Source organism: Pristiophorus japonicus, chromosome 8 (genome assembly GCF_044704955.1).
Source record: "Pristiophorus japonicus isolate sPriJap1 chromosome 8, sPriJap1.hap1, whole genome shotgun sequence".
NCBI lineage: Eukaryota > Metazoa > Chordata > Chondrichthyes > Pristiophoridae > Pristiophorus > Pristiophorus japonicus.
In genome coordinates this window covers 241,372,499-241,388,551 of record NC_091984.1, presented here as the reverse complement: position 1 = coordinate 241,388,551, position 16,053 = coordinate 241,372,499, and the positions used below count along the sequence as shown (strand labels likewise).

The 16,053-nt window shown below is 44.9% G+C and overlaps 1 protein-coding gene across 2 annotated transcripts in view; it reads right to left on the bottom strand.

Annotated features, from left to right (window-relative positions):
- The window catches only part of dnah10 (dynein axonemal heavy chain 10), a 397,024-nt gene that overhangs the window by 324,296 nt on the left and 56,675 nt on the right, over positions 1–16,053 (bottom strand). For both annotated transcript variants that reach the window (XM_070888200.1, XM_070888202.1), the window contains exons 8-13: positions 15,096–15,286; positions 13,216–13,414; positions 9,933–10,127; positions 8,512–8,682; positions 6,380–6,556; positions 311–484 (exon numbers count right to left, since the gene is read on the bottom strand). In XM_070888200.1, coding sequence (XP_070744301.1) covers positions 311–484; positions 6,380–6,556; positions 8,512–8,682; positions 9,933–10,127; positions 13,216–13,414; positions 15,096–15,286 — 1,107 coding nt within the window. The remainder of the gene's footprint in view (positions 1–310; positions 485–6,379; positions 6,557–8,511; positions 8,683–9,932; positions 10,128–13,215; positions 13,415–15,095; positions 15,287–16,053) is intronic.

Below are 16,053 nucleotides of genomic sequence, written 5' to 3'. Positions count from 1 at the left end.
CTCACAACAGCAGCCCCCAATGTGACAATACGCGGTGTATCCTGTGCAAAGCTGTTAATGCAGTGCTCGGCGTCACACTGTGGGCTGCATTCCATTAGGAACTTGTTGTGAAAAGCAGAGACCTCTTCACATCGATCAGGGCCTTCCTTGAACTCGGGCAGTAGCAGAGAAATAATACTGTGCTGATCCACGGCAATAATCAGCTCCCACAAGCAAATCTGAAAATGTGCAGGGCAGATCCCTCAAATTTGCTTGTTTCGAATATTAATCTTAAGTTAAAAATAAAGGATGAACAACATTCCATTCTTACTGGATCAAAGACAGCAAAATGTCCCAAAGTGGTAGATGAAATAGTAAACTTTGTAAGCAGGCTTTGCTTCAACAGAAGGTGCAGTGTCATATTAGTCTCACTTTGCCAATGGTCATACAACCTGTCTTCATACGCTCTCATCCTCTTTGCCACTTCAAGATATTTTGCTTTTGTCTGTAGAGTAACAGACGTCATCGTTAGATTTCTCCTTCACATTTCATAAAACAATTGCAATATAGAATGCTGAACAAATGTTCTGTCAACACATCTTTGCTTACTGAGAACATTTTACAATCTACGATCTAATCAAATAAATAAATGTTAGATATAAATGCTAAACGAAGACAAGATCAGACTTGACTGAAGTAATTAATTTCCCCTTTCTGAGGTCACCTGCTGACAGTCTCTCACAGGAATGTGGCCACTGGCAAAGGTACCAGACAGTGCCAGCACCCATGGAACTGGCCCCCAGCACCAACCAATACAGCGGCAGGAGCAGAAAACTGACTACTCACTACTTCCCTTCGTAGGATAATAAACTGGGCTAGAGACCCTTGGAGAGGAGGGCTAGAGATCCTTGGACCCTTGGGGAGGAGGGGAAACTGAGGCACAATAATGAACAGAGCCTGCTCCGCCATTTAATATTGTTATGTATATAATAACTCGATAGACTGAATACTGTAAACTAACACAGGTACAAACCTGGCTCTGCTTTATTAGGGCCCAAAGTGATTACATTACAAGATGGCTTGCCTTTTATACCTGGGCCCCACACACGTGGGTACAGCCTAATGACCTCCGACAGTGGCGCCACCTGGTGGCTAGTAACCCCAAGCATACATACATGACAATATCCCCATTTAAGATATTAGTAACAGTCTTTTTACAAATTGAGACAGTCTGGGGCTTTCCGCTCCCGAGTTGATCGTCTCAGTTCAACTCCAGCCTTGGGCGAGCGTTCTGAGTCTGTTATGACTGGGGGCTGGGTAACCGATCTGCTGGGAGTGGCAATGACCATGTCAGGGATTGAAAGTCCAGATTCATTGATGACAGCGGAGTCCTCTGATGACTGAGGGTAGGTTGGTTGGTCACTGATTGTGTCTTCCTCAGACTGTCCGGTTCATCCGTGTACCGCAGCTTTATCTGATCAATGTGTTTCCTGCATGTCGCCCATTCTTGAGCTTGACGATAAACACTGTTACCCTCCTTGGCCGTAACAGTGCTGGTGATCCACTTGGGACCTTGACCATAACTTAGTACATACCCAGGATCAACAGAAATGTCACGTGACACAGCAACGCGATCATGATACCACTGCTGACTTTGACGTCTGTATTCAACATGATTGTTCAAGTCAGGATGGACAAGAGACAGCTTGGTCTTGAGACCTCTCTTCATCAATAGTTCAGCAGGGGGGACCCCGGTAAGCGTGCGGGGTCTTGTCCTGTAACTGAGCAATATGCATGACAAGCGAGTCTGCAGTGAACCTTGAGTTACACGTTTCATACTCTGCTTGATGGTTTGGACCGCACGCTCTGCTTGACCATTAGATGTGGGTTTGAATGGTGCTGACCTAACGTTTGATACCATTGAGTTTTATGAACTCTTGAAACTCCAGACTAGTGAAGCAAGGTCCGTTGTCGCTTAAAACGATGTCGGGCAGACCATGAGTGGCAAACATGACACGAAGGCTCTCAATGGTAGCTGTGGATGTACTGGATGACATGATTATACACTTTATCCACTTGGAATACGCATTCAACACAACTAAAAGCATCTTTCCCAGGAAGGGACCTGCAAAGTCGATGTGGATCCTGGACCATGGTTTCGATGGCCACGACCACAGACTCAGTGGCGATTCCGCTGGTGCTTTACTTAGCTGCATGCAAGTGTTGCACTGATGCACACATGATTCCAGATCAGAGTCAATTCCAGGCCACCATACATGAGACCTGGCAATGGCTTTCATCATGACAATACCGGGATGAGTGCTATGTAGATCATGTACAAATTTCTCTCTGCCTTTCTTAGGCATAACAACACGATTACCCCACAGTAAACAATCTGACTGAATGGATAGTTCATCTTTGCGACGGTTGTAAGGTTTGGTCTCATCACCCATTTGCTTGGGTATGGCAGACCAATCACCACTAAGGACACATTGTTTCACAACCGATAATATCGGGTCCTGGCTGGTCCAGGTCTTAACTTGTTGAGCTGTGACAGGGGTTCCTTCACTTTCAAAACCACCATAACTAACAGTAGGTCTGCAGGTTGTGGCGTCTCCACCTCTGGTGTGGGCAACAGCAGACGGCTCAGTGCATCGGCACAATTCTCAGTGCCAGGTCTATGGCGAATGACATAATCATAGGCAGATAATGTCAGCGCCCACCTCTGGATGCGGGACGATGCATTGGTATTTATACCTTTGTTTTTCGAAAACAATGAAATGAGTGGCTTGTGATCTGTTTCCAGTTCAAACCGAAGACCAAACAGGTATTGATGCATCTTTTTAACCCCATACACACAGGCTAATGCTTCTTTTTCTACCATGCTGTCGGCTCTTTCCACTTTGGACAAAGTTTTTGAAGCATACGCAATCGGTTGTAGTTTACCCAACTCATTGGCTTGTTGGAGCACGCAACCAACTCCTTATGATGAAGCATCACAGGCCAATGTTAGACATTTGCACGGATCATAATGTACCAGCAGCTTGTTAGAGCAAAGCAGATTAGTAGCTTTCTCAAAAGCTCTGTCTTGAGACGCACCCCAAACCCAGTTGTCGCCTTTGCTTAGCAGCATGTGCAGTGGCTCTAATAAAGTGCTCAACCTTGATAGGAAATTACTGAAGTAGTTGAGCAGATCAAGGAACGAATGCAGCTCCGTCACATTCTGAGGCTTGGGTGCATTTTTGATGGCCTTGGTTTTCACATTCTGAGGCTTGGTTTTTGAGTCCGTAGGCCTGATGCCGTCGTCAGCAATTTTCCTCCCCAGGAATTCAGCTTCCGGTGCCATGAAGATGCACTTCGAGCGTTTCAGTCTGAGTCCCACGTTGTGCCGACAATGTAGAACCTCTTCTAGGTTGTTCAGATGTTTGGCGGTGTCATGACCTGTGACCAGGATGTCATCTTGGAACACAACTGTTCTAGGGACAGACTTCAGTAGACTCTCCATGTTCCTCTGAAATATGGCTGCAGCCGAGCGAATTCCGAAAGGACACGTGTTGTAGATAAATAGTCGTTTATGAGTGTTGATGCACGTAAGTTTCTTCGACGTCTTGACCAGCTCCTGTATCATGTAGGCCGATGTCAGATCCAGTTTTGTGAACGACTTTCCCCCCGGCTAGCGGTGCAAACAGGTCATCAGCCTTTGGTAACGGGTATTGATCCGGTTTCGAAACTCAGTTGATCGTAACCTTGTAGTCTCCACAAATCCCAACAGTGCCATCACTCTTCAACACAGGAACAATGGGGCTGGCCCATTCGTTAACTTCGACTGGTGATATGACCCCTTCACGCTGGAGTCTGTCTAGTTCGATTTCGACCTTCTCCCTCATCATGTACGGAACCGCCCGAGCTTTATGCTGGAAGGGCCTTGCATCTGAATCCACGTGGATCTGCACCTTAGCTCCCGTGCAATTGCCGATGCCTGGTTTAAATAGCATGGGGAACTTGTTCAGCACTTGGAGTATCATCCTCCGATGACAATGCTTTGATATCGTTCCAATTCCATTTGATTTTTTCTAGTCAATTTCTGCCGAACAGCGTTGGACCATTGCCTGGAACAATCCAGAATGGTAAATCATGAACCGTACCACCATACGACACCTTGACTACTGCACTGCCAATCACCGTTATGAGTTCTTTAGTGTATGTAAGCAACTTGGCATTGAATGGACTCAGCTTAGACCTCACAGCCTTAGTGTCCTACAGCTTGTCAAATGTCCTCTGGCTCATTATTGATTGACTCGCACGCGTGTCCAATTCCATCGGTACCGGCACACCGTTAAGTTTCACATTAATCATTATCGGTTGGCTCTTTGTTAGGAAGAATACAGTCCATACACTTTCTCCTCTGGTATCTCGGATTGCATATCCGGATCCGAGTTATACTGGTCATCATCCTCCGCGTGGTGTGTCGCAGCATGCTTGCTCAGTTGCGGACACATGCACTGGAGATGCCCCTGTCTCAAACAGCCTTTACAAATGTACTGTTTAAACTGACACTGATGAGGCCGATGATTTCACCCACAATGCCAACACGGTGAAATCGGATGCATTCCCGTTGGCGGACTTTGAGCAGCCACAGGTTTCACATACACAGTCGAGTAGGCCCTGCCATATGCAGCTCTGCCAAACGACGATACAATCTTGTTTACAGTACTTGCTGAGTTCCGATTTTTCGATGATATCTGCTTTAAGTTTTTGTCCATTGTCATGCATGCCTGGGCATTCGTGACGGCCTTGCTCAAATTCAGCGTCTCCCCCGCCAGTAGCTTACGCAGGGTCACCTCGTGGTTGATGCCGATTACAAAGAAGTCCCGCAGCATGTCTCCCAACACGTTTTCGAACTTACACGGTCCAGCTAGATGTCTTAGGTCAGCAACGAATTCCGACACATCCTGGCCCTCAGAACGAACGTGCGTGTAGAATCGATATCGTGAGATGATGATGCCTTCTTCTGGTTTGAGATGGTCACATACCAGAGCACACAATTCCTCATTGTCCTTGTCCGTTGGACTTGTACGCGGTCCGTTGGCGAGAGAAGATTCTTTATGAATCCATAGATTTTCGGACCGCAAACCAATCTGCTGGGACCTCCCCAGAATCCAGGGAAATTTGGTAAATTACAACCAATGCATCCACTATCCCTGCCACTACTTCTCTTAAGACCCTAGGATGCAAGTCATCAGGTCCAGGGGATTTATCTGTCTTTAGTTCCATTATCTTACTGAGTACCACTTCCTTAGTGATTGTGATTGTGTTAAGTTCCTCCCCCCTGTAGGGATATTGTTTGTGTCCTCTACCAACAATATGTGTTCAAAATATTTGTTCAGAGTTTCTGCCATCTCCATGTTCCCCATCACTAATTCCAGAGTCTTGTTCTCTAAGGGACCAACATTTACTTTCGTCACCCTCTTCTTTTTTATATACCAATAGAAACTCTTGCTATCTATTTTTATATTTCCTGCTAGTTTACTTTCATAGTCTATCTTCCCTTTCTTAATCATTTCTTTTAGTCATTCTTTGCTGTAGGTACCACTAAGGTTTAGCACATTTAAGCTAAGTGGCAGAGTGACAACTGTATCCACCGGTTCATCTTCCCATTCCACTTCCACAACAAAAATATCAGTGCACCCAATAAATAAAGAACCAGCCCCCCTCCCCACCCCCAGAGCTAGCATAAAGAGCCAGCCCCCCCCCCCCACCCCCAGAGCCTTTAACTGTTTACAAAACAGGAAGATGCATCACCAGTAAGCAACAGTAACATGTGCAACAGCCCAGCACTCACCTCTCCATAGCTGCTTTTACCATGGTATTAGAGGGATGCGTGCACCACTGGTTCCTGTTGCACGGATCTCTCGCACCTGGAGTAACCTCAGTGTAAACACATCGTAGTCGACAGGCTGCCCATAGGGAAGGCCCATAGGGAATCCAGCAAGTTTATATTGAGTTTGCTACTGGGTGTGTGAGACCCACGTATTGGGAATCGGCAAGAAAAATACAGAGACAATTTTGATGTGAACTTGTCAAACATTTGTACGCTAACATTGCACAGCGTATTCTCGAGGTTGATATTAATGCACTGGAAAAGTTTTGAGTGTCGCGCTTGTTAGCCACTGCAGCAGAGAAAGCTTTGCCACATCCGGTTGCATTACGCCCATGATAACTGACCCGATAACATTCACACCTTGCTAACATTGCACAATTAACTGAAATAAATCTGTAGCAAAGATATCCTGAAAGAAATGTTGGCTTCCAGAAGGCAACAGAGCTCATCATTTATCGATGTGTGCAATAAATGATCAATCTTCAAATGTCAAAATCCAAAGGCAGAATATGAACTTACTGCTTTCCCCTGTTCACTCGCCAGCATCTCGGGCATTTCCTGAAAGTGAACGATGGGATGCTTAATGCGGTGAAAGAGAGAACGTTCCCAGTGGATGGCTCCAGCAACCGGAGGTTGATCCTTAGTTACGGGAGGATTATGAGTATATTTAGTGAAGAGGCCGTTTATAATATCAACCTGTAAAAAAAAGATACCACATTATAACAACTTATAAGAACATAAGATAAGAATTAGGAGCAGGAGTCGGCCATTCGGCCCCCCCGAGTCTGCTCTGCCATTCAATAAGATCATTGGCTGATCTTCTACCTCAACTCCACTTTCCTGCACTATCCCCATATCCTTTGATTCCTTAAATATTAAAAAAGCTAGCGATCTCGGTCTTGAATTTACTCAAAGACTGAGCCTCCACAGCCCTCTGGGGCAGAGAATTCCAAAGATTCACCACCCTCTGAGTGAAGAAATTTCTCCTCATCTCAGTCCTAAATGGCTGACCCCTTATCTTGAGACTGTGACCCCTGGTTCTAGACTCCCCAGCCCAGGGGAAACACCCTCCCTGCATCTACCCCGTCAAGTCCTGTAAGAATTTAGTATGTTTCAATGAGATCACCTCTCGTTCTTCTAAACTCTAGAGAATATCGGCCTAGTCTGCTCAATCTCTGCTCATAGGACAATCCCCCCATCCCAGGAATCAGTCTTTCTCTATGGCAAGTATATCCTTCCTTAGGTAAAGAGACCAAAACGGTACACAATACTCCAGGTGCGGTCTCACCAGGGCGCTGAGCTCCTCCAGTCTCCTCGAGTCTCATCACCGAGAGCATGCAGAAACCAAGCACAGACAGCGGAAGGAGCGTGCAGCAAACCAGACTCCCCACCCACCCTTTCCTTCAACCACTATCTGCCCCACCTGTGACAGAGACTGTAATTCCCGTATTGGACTGTTGAGTCATCTAAGAAGTCACTTTTAGAGTGGAAGCAAGTCTTCCTCGATTTCGAGGGACTGCCTAAGATGATGATGACGATGATGATATAATTGCAATAAGATGTCTTCACTCTTTTACTCAAATCCTCTTAATAAAGGCCAACATACTATTTGCTTTCTTAATTGCTTGCAGTACCTGCAGGTTAACTTTCAGTGATTGGTGTATAAGGGCACCCAGGTCCCTCTGAACACCAACATTTCCCAATCTCTCACCATTTAAAAAATACTCTGCTTTTCTATTTTTCCAACCAAAGTGGATAACTTCACATTTCTCCAAATTCTATTACATTTGTCATGTTCTTGCCCACTCACTTAGCCGTCTATATCCCCTTGAAGTCTCTTTGCATCCTCCTCACAACTTACTTTCCCACCGAGCTTTGTATCGTCAGCAAACTTGGATATATTACACTCGGTCCCCTCATCCAAATTATTTGTACAGATTGTGAATAACTGGGGTCCAACGCTCCGATCCTTGCGGCACCCCACTAGTTACAGCCTGACAACTTGTACTGATACAGCACTTTATTGTAGTAAAACGTCTCAAGGCGCTTCACAGGAGCGTTATCAGACAAAATTTGACACCGAACCTCATGATCAAAAGTTTGGTCACAGAGGTAGGTTTTAAGGAGTGTCTTAAAGGAGGAGAGGTATAGAGGCAGAGAGGTTTAGAGAGGGAGTTCCACAGCTTGGGGCCTAGGCAACTGAAGGCACGGCCGCCAATGGAGGAGCGATGGAATTCGGGGAATGCGCAAGAGGCCAGAATTGGAGGAGCACAGAGATCTCGGGGGGTTGTATGGCTGGAGATAGGGAGGGGCAAGGCCATGGAGGAATTTGAAAACAAGGACGATAATTTTTAAATTAAGGCATTGCCAGACCGGGAGCCAATGTTATTCAGCGAGCACAGGAGTGATGGGAGAACAGGACTTGGTGCCTGTTAGGACACGGGCAGCAGAGTTTCGAATGAACTCAGGTTTATGGCGGGTGAAAGCAGGGAGGTTGGCCAGGGGAGCGTTGGAATAGTCAAGTGTCGAGGTCACAAAGGCACGGATGAGGGTTTCAGCAGCGGATGAGCTGAGATAAGGGCGGAGACGGGCGATGTTACGGAGGTGGAAGGTGGCGGTCAGTATCCAAAACCGTAATGAACCCTGCGTACCTCTTTGCAATACTGTGTCAGAATATCATTGAACTTTCTCATCATTTGTCTGTTGACAGCTTCACGTGAGCGGATATGTTTAAATCTCAAAAGCATATCAAAAGCTGCTTCTGCAGAGCGGAGGCTCTTGAATGACTCATCAATAAAGTTCTTTGCTTCACCTTCAATTATCTGCAAAAAAACAAGGAAGCAACTTTATTTATCGTGTTAAAGTAATTACAAGAAAATGAAAAGAAAATGTATTTGATGAGTACGGTTGTCACTCTGTCACCTCGCCTGAATGTGCTGAACCTTGCAGAAGCTGGTACATTTTAAAGACGGTTCTTTATTGTGTCTCTGTGTTTCCTTTGAACCTGATCCTGTCCATATCACACAGACACTCGTGCACTGGCCAGCACGGTCACTGCACAACAATCAGAAGCCAGTATTCTGGATGGACTTCCCTCCTTAGTCTTGGGACGCCATGACCAGTACTAATGGCACTGTCACTCCAGCTGAGATTATTGAACTCAATAGGGATTGAACCTGGAGCATCCCTGGTCTGACGATGCATTTATTTACTGAACCGTCATGAAACCTCATCGCGGAAATGTTATGACAATTTGATATGCAATATACAATTGCTGGATGGTTGTTAGGTGTGCAGGTTCAGGTCCAGTCTCTGCTGAGTCAGCTGGGGTCCTATCGCAGAATCAGAGAAATTTACAGCACGGAAGGAGGCTATTTCAGCCCATCGTGTCTGTGCCGGCCTAATCCCACTTTCCAGCTCTGGGTCCGTAGCCCTGTAGGTTACAGCATTTCAAGTGCACATCCAGGTATTTTTAAATGTGGTGAGGGTTTCTGCCTCTACTACCCTTTCAGGCAGTGAGTTCCAGACCCCCACCACCCCATTCTCATTGGTTTCAGTGTTGTGGGGTCAAGGGAGGGAAGAAATCAGATCCGGTTTTGCACCCCATCATAGGAGCGGAGAATAAAATGTACATAAGCTCAGCTTCGGAACATGACATCAATCCAACCAGAAGATTAGGATCTTTGTCTTCCTTTTTGACACCTGTAAAGGTTAAAGGAGTTTGGGTCGCTTCAATAGAGTTTTCAGTAAGTCCCCAGCACAATTCTGGCTGTTTTTTGGCCAGAACCCAGACAGGCCATTCAGATGGTTTGAATGAGAAACATTACAAGTGCAGATCCTTCACCTCAGAACATAGCACCAAATGGCCGGGGAACACCGGACGACAACAGGAGGCACGAGAAGCAGGGAGGTGCTCCATTTCCTGCACACTGCTTTTCTTCTTTTGGGGGGGTGGGGAGGGCGGGGAGGGCGGGGGGGATTTTTAAAATAGTAATGCTGTAATATGAGACAGATTTTGTTGTAAATAATTGAGGAAATTCAAACATTAAAGGTATTTACGATGTTAACATACCTCGACCTGAGTATAGAAATCTTCCATAACAACACTCCACATGTGTGTGTGACGAATGCTAAACATATCGAAGGATAATTCCACAATCGGTACAACCAGATCATTGACCCTTTTTACTACATCGTCAATCCGTTTCGGGTCTCCAGTTACTGCCTTCAGCTCCGGTCCAAAGATGTTGTAAAATTCTTCTCGAATCTGGTGATTTGACAATACCATGAGAGTTATTTTTGTTTAATTTGCTCTGATGATTACAATGATTAAACAGAAAAAGACATTTCTTCATGAAGATCAAGCAAAACATCCCCTTATTACGTATTTGTCAGTTTCTGAATTTGCACCAGTAAGAGAGACTATTAAACATTCAGGGCTAGAAATTCGGATTTCGCTATTTTTTGGCCAAAATTACCGTTTTCGCTTCGCTACCGCTAGTAGGCCGGAAATTATTTACAATCTATATTAACGACTTGGATGAAGGGACTGAGTGTAACGTAGTCAAGTTTGCTAACAATACAAAGATGGGAGGAAAAGCAATGTGTGAGGAGGACACAAAAAATCTGCAAAAGGACAGAGACAGGCTAAGTGAGTGGGCAAAATTTTGGCAGATGGAGTATAATGTTGGAAAGTGTGAGGTCATGCAGTTTGGTAGAAAAAAATCAAAGAGCAAGTTATTATTTAAATGGAGAAAGACTGCAAAGTGCCGCAGTACAGCGGGACCTGGGGGTACTTGTGCATGAAACACAAAAGGATAGTATGCAGGTACAGCAAGTGATCAGGAAGGCCAATGGTAGGTTGGGCCTCTACTGATTGGAATTCAGAGGGGACTTGACAAGGTGGATGCAGAGAGGATGTCTCCATTGATTGGGGGAGACTAGAACTAGAGGGCATGATCTTAGAATAAGGGGCCGCCCATTTAAAACAGAGATGAGGAGAAATTTCTTCTCTCAGAGGGTTGTAAATCTGTGGAATTCGCTGCCTCAGAGAGCTGTGGAAGCCGGGACATTGAATAAATTTAAGACAGAAATAGACAGTTTCTTAAACGATAAGGGGATAAGGGGTTATGGGGAGCGGGCAGGGAAGTGGAGCTGAGTCCATGATTAGATTCAGCCATGATCTTATTGAACGGGCTCGAGGGCCATATGGCCTACTCCTGTTCCTATTTCTTATGTTCTTATGTTATGTTCTTATGATACCCGCCCTCTTGTATGGCTCAGAGACGTGGACCATATACAGTAGACACCTCAAATCGCTGGAGAAATACCACCAACAATGTCTCCGCAAGATCCTACAGATCCCCATGGAGGACAGACGTACCAACGTTAACATCCTCGATCAGGCCAACATCCCCAACATTGAAGCACTGACCACACACGACCAGTTCCGTTGGATGGGCCACATTGTCCGCATGCCCGACACAAGACTCCCTAAGCAAGCCCTCTACTCGGAACTCCTACACGGCAAGCGAGCCTCAGGGGGCAGCGGAAATGTTTCAAGGACACCCTCAAAACCACCTTGATAAAGTACAACATCCCCACCGACACCTGGGAGTCCCTGGCCAAAGACCGTCCTAAGTGGAGGAAGTGCATCCGGGAGGGCGCTGAGTACCTCGAGTCTCATCACCGAGAGCATGCAGAAACCAAGCGCAGGCAGTGGAAGGAGCGTGCGGCAAACCAGACTCCCCACCCACCCTTTCCTTCAACGACTATCTGTCCCACATGTGACAAGTGACTGTAATTCCCGTATTGGACTGTTCAGTCATCTAAGAACTCACTTTTAGAGTGGAAGCAAGTCTTCCTCGATTTCGAGGGACTGCCTATGATGATGATGATCATAGATTAATCTGCTCTAAAGAAGGTGAAGGAGAGGGAGGTAGGATAGAAAGAGATGGTACCTTTGCCCAATACGAAACAAATCCTTTCAATATTTGCAATAGTATGACTCTACCACTTTTAGTTCCCCGTCACCAACATCTCCAAGGCACAAGGATACAATTGTCTGTTTATTCTTTTGTAATGAAGACCTGGATTCACAGCCTTTGTTTGCTGTGTTTAATGTCATGTTGCATTGTGAGAGCTTGGGGTCCATTGCAGCAGCTGTGTTTAGTCAGGAGGAGCCAGACTCTGGATCTTTTGTATTAAAATTCAGATCATCCTGAATTCTTATTCGTAATACTTAAAGGACAGCTTTGGTCTCCCAAACAAAGTTCAAGGTCTTCACTGTCATTAGAACCAAATCAATTCTTACTGGGCACTGGGTAAGTGTTATCCAAATGTAGATACTTTCATCAGTTTTCCGTGAGAATGTAGTTCCTTCACTAAAGTGCAGAGGATCAGAAAGGAACACAGGAACAGGAGGCGGCCAATCTAGCTGGATCAGTCCTAGCCCTCAGAAGCAGGCCTGCTGTTAGCTAATTACAGTTCTCGAGAAAAGGTGGTCCAGATTATCGCCCCGCAGCTCATGAGAGCAAGTGCAGAATTTGGAGTCTAACTGAACAAAGAAGTGTTGGAAAAAAAAGAGCAGCTCATGACCTTTTTCTCCCCAAGTGGAGGAGTTGACAATTTATAAATATCTGTGAATCTAAAGGGAAACTTCAACAGCAATTAGCCTCTAATTGATCTCAGGTTGTACCTGTTTAATTCTCTTGGACTTTGCTGCTTTAAAAGAGCAGGCTTATGTTGCACATAATTCCACCTCAAAATAATGTGTTACCCACTGCACGCCATAATGCTCCTGTCCTTATAAAACATGAGCAGCGCTGTAGGCGATTGACAAGTACTGTATTAAAAAATCTGTGGCCAGTGTCCTGTCAACTTTCTATTATAAATTCCTTTGTCTACATTTATAACAGAAACCTCCTATGTAAACGTTTCATGTAATTACACCCTCCCACCAATAGAGGCACTGCAGCAGCACCACCAATGGGGGTTGGGGGGGATGTTTATAGACATTTTCCATTATAAATGAGGACGCAGAGATTTATAATGGAAATATTTAAAAACAAGGACAGAAAGTATGACTTTGAAATGGGGGCTGAGTGATATCTGTGCATCCTGATCCCATTATCCCCTGCCCTCTAGCCCCTGAAGACTATACTTCGTTCCGACTCAGAGTGCAGCATCATAGGGGATCGACCAGTAACTATTACAGCTTCCTACTTAAGAAAAAGATCATTAAACATCATCAAAAAAAGTTGCATCGATATTTCTTAAAAGTTCAAAACAAGTTCATCTACAATAGAAAATGCTGCAAAGTTTTTTTCTTTTTGGTTTATTTGTAATGGTTTTACCTGTAAGATATCATGAATACATTGACAGATGACAATCATGTAATCAGTTTTCTCAAACAGCTTTTTTCTATCAAATTCCCAGCGTTGGTCTCGTCCTGAAGCTTCAATTTTAAAACGGATATCAAAGTAAGAGTCTTTCCACCCTTGGAGGGTACGCTTGGCTTCTAAAGCACTTTTCTTTGCCGCTGACGAGTTCCTCCTTTCAGATGAAATAAAGCAAAATGTTCGAAATTAGGATGGAGAGTTATTTAAAACTCTATCAGGAAAGGAATGGGTAGCTCCAGCCTGACAGCACTGATGTATTGGGGGATGTTATAGCCACACTGCCCAGGTTCATTCACTGTGGAAAGGAACGAACTTGCTTTACATGGCCATAGGATGTCGCAAAGCATTTCACTGTACTGTTAAAAGTGCTGTCACTGTAATACTGTAGGACTATGCAGCAGCCAATTAGTGCACAGCAAGGTCCCAAAACAGCAATGAGATAAATGACTGCATACCTATTTTAGTGATGTTGGTTCAGAGATAAATGATGGCCAGGGAGAACTCCCCAGCTCATCTTCGAAAGTGCCATAGGAGCCACCCGAGAGGACAAACGGGGCCTCGGTTTATCATCTCATCTGCAAGACGGCACCTCCGACAGTGCAGCACTGCACTGGAGTGTCAGCCCAGATTACGTGCTCGAGTCTCTGGAGCAGGGCGTTAGTCGGAGGCAGGAGCATTACCACTGAGCTATGTCCGAGACCCGGGAGAGTGCCAAGTCAAAAAGATGAGCAGGACAGGGACGTGCTCAGCTGACCATTCTATCCACCATTCTCCCCAATCTACCAGCTCGTCAGACAGTGGGACAGACTCAGTCGTTCCGCTGCCTAAATAGAAAGATGAGATTTGGTCATCCCATTAAACCAGCGAGAAAGTTCACGAGAAATCATTGAGATAAATCAGTTACCAGTGAGTTAGCCCTGGAAAGCGGATATCATTCTTATCTGACTGTACCGTTTGGGGAGTAACCAATGACACGTGAGCCTGGTGCTTGGAAACACACCTATTCTCCTGAGTTTTCAAATGGGCTGCAAAATGGACCACTGAAATTTATGGGATTATGCGGAAGTTCCCGAATCCCACTCCAATGGCAACCCAGACCACAGAATAGCAACAAAGTGCAAGCTATCTGAAAAAAAAAACTAAAGAATATCCTTCAACAATAAAAGAATTCTGATGTTGCAACGTTCCCTGCTCATCATTGGGGGCTGTGCCTTCCACCATCTTGCCTCATGCTCCTCCCGAAACCTTGCCTCTGCCTCCACCTCCCTCTACCCCTTTAACACGCTCCTTAAAACCTGCTTCTGTGACCAAGCTTTTGTTCACCCTTCCTAATATCTCCTTCTTGGGCTTGCCATTGATTTTTGTCTGTGAAGTGTCTTGTGATGTTTTTCTATGTGGAAATGCAATTTGATATTATTGTCAAAGAAAAGCATCTTTTGAAGGCATTATTATAATAAAAGTAAAAAACTCCAACAAACATAGGAGCATAAGAAATGGGAGCAGGAGTAGGCCACCTGGCCCCTCGAGCCTGCTCCGCCATTCAATAAGATCAAGGCTGATCCGATCATGGACTCAGCTCCACTTCCCTGCCCACTCCCCATAACCCTTCACTCCCTTATCACTCAAAACTCTGTCTATCTCCGCCTTAAATATATTCAATGACTCAGCCTCCACAGCTCTCTGGGGCAGAGAATTCCAAAGATTCACGACCCAGAGAAAAATTCCTCATTTCCGTTTTAAATGGGCGACCCAACAACAGTGAATAAATCAGATACTTTCAAGTGCATGTATTTCTATATATCAATAGAACGCTGAATGTCACGGGTGTCGCTTACTTGAATATAGTCCGCACATTGATTACTTTACGGACTCTCTCTGAAATCTCCCATGCAATCCGTTCCATGAGGGGCACCATTCGCTCATCATTGTTGTAGTGGCGCGAAATAATCCAAACCATCCGCAAAGCATTCATCATGGAAGGTATTGTATCCATGACGACTTGGAATCTTGTCCCATATGACAGGTTCTAATGAACACACATACATTTTAAAAATCATGTACTGCACAGTCATATTGTAAAAATGAACCTTTCTCACTGAGACCTGCTCAGCAGTTTTAATCAAGGTACGTAACAAAGGACAAAAGAGTATCAGTGGATCAAAGAACAGCAAGCGTATCATTAAAAAAAAGCAAGCTTCTTACAACAAAACAAACTAGCGCTTCGTCACAAGAGTGTAAGATTTGCACAAGCATCTTTCGCCTTGGAAAGAATCAAGCCGTAACTACTTAGAAATCTTTCTTCAGGAAATCAGTCAGATTCAAGTTGGTTATGGATAAGGACAAGAATAGGCCTGGAACAAAAGTTACGAATTGGGGAAAAGCTAACTTTGCTAAGTTAAGGAGTGATTTGACCATAGTGGACTGGAAACGGCTACATTTGGGTAAATCCATGTCGGAACAGTGGGAGGCATTCAAGGAGGAGATCCGGAGGGCTCAGGCCAAACATGTGCCCTGAAAGAAAAAGGCTGGGAAAAATAATTCTAGAGCCCCCTGGATGTCTAGGGACTTACAGGGGAGGTTTAAGAAAAAAAGGGACGCTTATGTCACCTATCAACGGCTAAATACTTTAGAATCTTTAGAGGAATATAGAAAGTTGAGGCAAAATTAAAAAGATATTAGGAATGCTAAGAGAGAGCACGAGAAATTCTTGGCCAGTAAAATTAAGGAAAACTCTAAGATCTTCTATAAATATACTGAGTAAGAGGGTAACTAAGGAAAGGGTAGGGCCTATTA